The 6970-nt window shown below is 42.3% G+C and overlaps 1 protein-coding gene across 1 annotated transcript; it reads left to right on the top strand.

Moving 5' to 3' along the window:
• Positions 1–328: 328 nt before the first annotated feature.
• Positions 329–721, top strand: LOC138906129 (uncharacterized). The gene has a single exon (XM_070194652.1). It carries the CDS (start codon positions 329–331, stop codon positions 719–721), a length of 393 nt encoding a protein of 130 aa, XP_070050753.1.
• The last annotated feature ends 6249 nt before the right edge of the window (positions 722–6970 follow it).

Raw genomic sequence — 6970 nt, 5'->3', positions numbered from 1 at the left:
ACTACACCAATTCCTACACCTATTGAGGGTGCAACGATTCCTCCAACTGATATTCCAGTTCCACCTCCAGCGCCAACTTTCGGTCCCGGTATTTCTAAGGGGGACCTTAGGGGAGCCATACCAATGTTGGCTCAGATAATGGCTTCCTAGGCCCAGAGATCGAATGTTGACCTACTTATTCCAGTCAGCGAGGGGATCCTGCTAGTTCCAGGAAGAATAAGTTTCTCTAGTTAGATCCCTAGTGTTCACTAGTACTAATCCCGAGGAGGACCCCCAGGACTTCATTGATGAGATACACAAGACTCTCTGAGTTATGTGTGCTACTAAGATGGAAGCTGTGGAGTTGTCTTCTTACTGCCTGAAAGAGGTGGCATATTCTTGGTTAGAGTTGTGGGACGAGTTCCGTGAGGAGGGGAGCCCTCCGTCAAGGTGGAGTGAGTTTGTTGATGCCTTCATTGATCGTTTCTTGCCTGTTGAGACTAAGGCAGTCCATACTGCTGAGTTTGAGAGCCTAAGGCAAGGTAGCCTCAATGTGTGGGAGTACCATATGAGATTTGCGTGCCTGTCCAAGTATGTTATTTACATATTGCCCACTATGGAGGCTAGAGTGCGCCGGTGTGTGCCGGGCCTCAGCCCCTTGGTTATTAATGAGGCCACTACAACTGCCTTAAATGCTAATATGAACTATGGGAAGATGGTGGCATTTTCTCAAGTCACATAAACCCTAAAAATGAAGAATAAAATGGAGCGAGAGGGTAGCAATAAGGTCCGCGGGCAACTTTGTTGGTTCTTCTGGTGGCGGTGGTGGTGGGTTAGTGATTAGGGGAGGGATCAGGGCCATCCCAGTCCTTTGCTCAATCTTCAGTCAGTGCATAACCATCATGGCCCAGTCAGCAGTAGTGGAGTCGTTCCAGGCTCGGCCAGGACACCATGGGATCCTACCATCAGCAGCGGAGGCCCCCATGCCCTAGGTGTGGGAGGATGAACTTAGGGGTTTGCTACATGGACCTACCCATATGCTACGTGTGCGGTATGAGGGGTCACATTCAGAGAGATTGTCGTTCGTCCCACCAGAGTGTGGGCATGGGTACGACATGACCAGCCAGTTCTGCAACTACTACATCTGCAACACCCCCTCCAGCTCAAGGCACTCCAACACCCACAGGGCATGGTTCAGCTAGGGCTGGTGCACAGATTTTAGGAGGCTCTATCCATTTCTAAGCTATGAAGAGTCGCCAGAGTTCGGAGGCTTCTCCAGATGTTGTCATAGGTATATTGACTGTCCAATCTCACATTGTATATGCTCTTATTGATCCTGGTTCCACTTTGTCCTATGTCACTCCTTATGTTGCTATGGAATTTGGGATAAAACCGGAACAACTACATGAGTCATTTTCTGTATCTACCCCGGTTGGTGAGTCTATTATGACCGCGCATATTTATAGGGATTGTGTTGTCATGGTGCATGGGCGGGACACCATGGCCGATCTTATTGAATTGAGTATGGTTGAATTTAATGTAATAATGGGGATGGACTGGTTATTCATGTTTTGATAAGCCTGATTGCCGAACTAGAACGTCAGGTTTGAATTTCTAAATGAGCTAGTTATTAAATGGAAGGGGGACGACGTGGTGCTGAAGGGTAGGTTTATTTACAATCTTAATGCCATGAAAATGATCAATAAGGGGTGTATTTATTTGGTCCGGGTTACGGACACCGACGTTGAGGCACCGACACTTGAGTCTATGCCAGTTATGAATGAATTTCCAAAGGTCTTTCCTAATGAGCTCCCTGTGATCCCACCAAGCACAAATATTGATTTTGCTATTGGTGTGGTGTAAGGCACGCAACCTATATCTATTTCACCGTACGGAATGGCACCGGAAAAATAGAAGGATCTAAATGAGGAGTTGAATGATTTGTTAGAGAAGGGTTTCATCTGGCCGAGTGTGTCACCTTGGGGTGCACTGGCTCTCTTTGTAAGGAAGAAAGATGGGACACTGAGGATGTGTATCGACTAGCAGCAGCTCAACATGATCACGATCAAGATTAAGTATCCACTGCCAAGGATAGATGACTTGTTTGACCATTTGCAGGGTGCTAAGTACTTCTCCATATTTGATTTAAGATCTGGGTACCACCAATTGAATATCAAGGAGCAGGATATTCCGAAAACATCTGTCAAGACCCGGTATGGGCACTTTGAATTTTTGTTGATGTCTTTTGGGCTAACGAATGCCCCGTCAACTTTCATGGATCTTATGAATTGAGTCTTCAAGCTTTTTTTTGACTCATTTGTGATAGTGTTCATTGATGATACTTGTATATTCACGAAGTCCAGAGGACCATGCCGATCATCTCAAGGCAGTTCTGTAGACTCTATATCAGCACAAGTTGTATGCAAATTTTTCGACGTGTGAATTTTGGCTTGAATCTGTCACATTCTTGGTTCATGTCGTCTCCAGATAAAGAATTAAGGTTGATCCTCAGAAGATTGCTGCTGTGAAGAATTGGCCTAGACCTAAAACTCCAACAGAGATTCATTGTTTCTTAGGCTTAGCTGGGTATTACATATAGTTTGTGGAGGGTTTCTCTACTCTTGCCTGTCTGTTGACTCAATTGATGCAGCTGGCAGTTAAGTTCCAATGGCCAGATTCTTGTGAAAAGAGCTTCAAAGAGTTGACATCAAACTTGACTACGGCATCGGTGTTGACCCTACTAGAGGGTACAAATGGGGTTGTGGTATATTGTGATGCTGCAAGGATCGAACTTGGGTGTGTATTAATGCAACATGGCAAGGTAATCGCTTATGTTTCTAGGAATCTCAAGAATCACGAGAAGAACTACCCAACACATGACTTAGAGCTTGCAACGGTGGTTTTTGCATTGAAGATTTGGCGTCATTATTTATATGGGGTCAATGTGGATATATTCACAGACCATAAGAGCCTTCAATATATTTTCAAGTAGAAGGAATTGAATCTGAGGCAGAGAAGATGTCTTTAGTTACTCAAGGACTATGTCATCAATATCCTATATCATCCGGGGAAGGCTAATGTTGTGGCGGATGCTCTTAGCCGAAACTCTATGGGTAGTTTGGCTCACTTGGAGGCATATCAAAGGTCGTTGGCGAAGGAGGTTCATCAGTTGGCTAGTTTGGGAGTTTATCTTGCAGACTCTAAATAAGGATGGGTGATTGTACAAAATAGGGCCGAATCATCGCTTGTTGTGGAAGTCAAGGAGAAAAAGAACGACTATCCATTGTTGGTACAGTTGAAGGAGGAGATTCGTAAACATAAGACCACGACGTTTTCTCTTGGCATAGATGATGGTACGCTAAGGTACCAAGGGTGATTATATGTTATAAATGTAGAGGGTCTTCAGGAAAGAATCATGATCGAGGCTTACAATTCCAGGTATTTTGTAAGGCCCTATAAAATATTGCCAAGGGATTCAAGTTTTATGCTGCCGAGGTAGGGTGATGTGTACGAATGTAGTAGTTAATCTTCGCGGAGAGCAAGCTCGCCATATTACGAACTTTTTGGGTTGAAGAATGCATCGAGAAATTGGTGGAAATATTTTGCTGAAGGGTCAGTTATGCAGTCAGATTCGCGACCGCAGATCCATTATGCGGGGCGCATACCTGTCGCAGAGTTGAGCAGAAAAATGGTTGAATTTCGAAGATCGTTTTGCGGTCTATTCTGCAATCGCATATCCATTTTGCGTTCTACATCTTCCATCTCATATTAGGCATAAAGAATTTTGTTGGATGATTTTGCGGTCAATTATGCAGCCGCATAAGTGGTCTGTGGACTGCAGACCTGTCGCAGACCGCTCAAGACCAGCCATGTTCTTGGCATCATTTTCGCGGCCAATTTTGCTGGATGCATATCTATTATGCGGTCCATTCTGCGACCGTAGACATGAGTTCGGAGGGTCCATTTTCCTATATTTATAACCCTACCCATTTTGATAAATAGCCTTTGAGGCTCATTTTGAAACGAATGTCTGTTAAATTTAAGGAGATGTGAGAGTATTTTAGAGAGAGAAGGGGAAGGCCTAGCATTGTAATCACCATTCTTGCACCAATCTTCAAGAATTAAGGAAGCCACTCACTAGACCACCATCTATCCGGGTAAGTTCATGTCCTATACCACCCATGCAAGTTATTTTAAGGTCTAAGTATATTGTAGGATTGGAATTAGGCCATGCATGTGACAATTGCTTGTAGTGTGTGGGGTTAATGAACTATTTTGGGTAGTTTCTTGTTGAAATTGATTGAGGGAGGAAGGGATTACCATTGTAGGGCTTTGTAGTCTATTATGCATATTATGTGTTTGTCAAAATTCCTAAGAGGGTTACACTGTGGGAATCCTTCTAATTATAAACCGATTTTCGCTATCTTCCTATAGATTGTTATTACTAGAAGTGTTGGGGCGTTGTAGTAACTTAAGGAAAGCTCAGGAAAGGTATGTTGGCTAAACTTCTCGCTTGGAATCGAATTCCATGATGTTCCTATAAGTTTCAAGTACGGTCAGCCCATGTTCCTAATTCCCATGTTCCGAGTTATCCCGTACAAATGTTACTATTCCAAATAAATTTGTGTTGAAAGATATGTACTAGAAATGTGTACTGAATGCTCCTATCATATTGTGCTATCCTTCGGGAATGTATTCAAATGTGACCAATGTGTCGGTATATTAAATTTCAATCATGTTTTTAATTGCAAGTTGTTATGCCCAATAGTGAAAGAAACCTCAATACGCCTAAGACCCCTATTGTGCATGTTCATGCTTAAGGCCTTGATCAAAATGCTCTTACTGTTGTTGACCTATAAATATGTTTGAAAGTGAAAGAACTAAAGTGAGATATAAAATGTGGCCATGGTTGTTGTAGCTAGTGCATTTGATTCGAAGTCGTGTTTAAATCGTAAATCAGCATGCCCTCCTTTATAAATATTTCCAATGTGATTTGAGTTCTTACATACTCAAGAGTTAAAATTGTGTATTGCCCTTTTGGGAAGTACTTAAAAAGATACGAAGTATTACTCGCTTATGATTTTTAACTCGCTGTCAATGGTTGAAGTTACCAACGAGGCAATATATAGTGTGAAAGGTAATGAGGTGAATGTCAAATATATTTGTTCTTTTGTTTCCCTTGTGTACTAAAATAAATATTTTTGGGAGTATCATTAGCAAACCGAGGAAGGGTGAGTCGTAAGGCCTACACCCGAAACTACACATGACGGTGTAGGGGTGGATTGTGATTATTCCCCTTAATTAGGATGATATTGAAATATTGATGTGATTGTGATTATTCCCCTTAATTGGGATGAGATTGATATTTGCTGTGAATTAGAAAGTCAACCCACACGGCATATGTGGGAAGGCAGCCTAGCTAATCAGGTGGAGATCGGACGCCATGCTGCGCACATGGTTGTACTACTCTTGGTAACACCTTTTTTTTCACATCACATGTCAAACCACATTATCCGTGGGGAGATGGCCTAGCCGATCGGGTGTGATCGGACTCCGTGCTAAAACACCGTGATTTATCAGTGCTAATGATCTCCCAACCAAATATATATGTTATTTTCGTATTTTGAAAATTGTTATGTTTTAACTTGGTATTTGGATTTCATTGACTATTATTTGTTGCTTCCATGGTGTTTCCCCTTCTGATATTGGCGTTCTATTTCGAAAGAGGACATTTAGCTTTACATACTAGCACTATTTCACTTGTACTAATATCCCTATTGCCGAGGGCGCTGCATCTTTAATGGATGTAGGTGGTTCATCAGTGGGCAGCTTTGGTCCTCGTTGGCAATCACTCTCTATTCAACATGTTATGGTGAGCCCTACTTTGTTCCCGACCTTGTGTCATTTGACGTTGTATTTCGAGCTTTGAGGAATAGCCGGCGACATGTCGCCGGCACTTCCATTCTTATCTTCTGTTATACTTAGAGGCTGTGTAGACAGGTTGTGGGTGGTGTTTAATATTGGGTAATGAACTAGAAGTGTTGGTATGTGGCAAACATGTTTTTCATTATATCTATAAACTTGTAATATTTTGGAAGTCGTAAATGAATCTCTTTTGAATAATGGGAAAAGAATGGGGAACACTTGACTCTTCTCATGTCTATCTACTGTATTGATTCGTATATCGTTAATGGGCAAGGTTGGGTAGAAGGCATCTAGTAGGCTTGCTTAACCGTGGTATCTCAGTTGAGCGCTGGTCACGCTCCCCGAGGTCGTGGCATGACATATTCCGTGCACCCAGGCTCTACAATGATGTATCATGATGTTAAGGAAGTCTACTAGTGGAATGATATGAAGAGAAATGTAGCAGACTTTGTGGAAATATGTCCAAATTATCACCAAGTGAAGGCCGAACACCAAAGGCCCGGTGGGTTGGCTCAGAACATAGAAATTCCAATGTGTAAGAGGGAGATAATCAATATGGACTTTGTGGTAGGACTACCTCGCACTCCTCACAAGTTCGACTCGATTTGGGTGATTGTGGATCGACTCACGAAATCAGTACAATTCTTACTTGTTAAGACTACCAACACAGCAGAACATAGTCATATTGCATGGCACTCTGGTTTATATTATCTTAGATCGAGGGGAAAAGTTCACAACTAATTTTTGGAAGACGTTTAAGCAAGGTTTGGGTACTCAGGTGAATGTTAGTACAACCTTTCATCCACAGACCGATGGGCAGGTAGAGCAAACCATTCAGATATATCAGATAATGTGAGTTGTGACTCCAAATCCTAAATGTATCAGATATTATGAGTTTTATGTTATTTCGCAAATCAATTTTAGCTTAATTGTTCTTATTATTGAAATTGGCTAAAGTCTACATTAAGAATCCTCTAACGTTGGCTTGCCTAGAAAGTGAAATGTTAGGCGCCATCATGATCCCGATGGTGGGAATTTTGGGTGGCGACAAGTTGGTATCAGAGCA

Source organism: Nicotiana tomentosiformis, chromosome 2, assembly GCF_000390325.3.
Source record: "Nicotiana tomentosiformis chromosome 2, ASM39032v3, whole genome shotgun sequence".
In the NCBI taxonomy this organism is placed as follows: Eukaryota; Viridiplantae; Streptophyta; class Magnoliopsida; order Solanales; family Solanaceae; genus Nicotiana; species Nicotiana tomentosiformis.
Note: the sequence above shows the minus strand (reverse complement) of the source record. Positions and strands in the feature narration are given on the sequence as shown.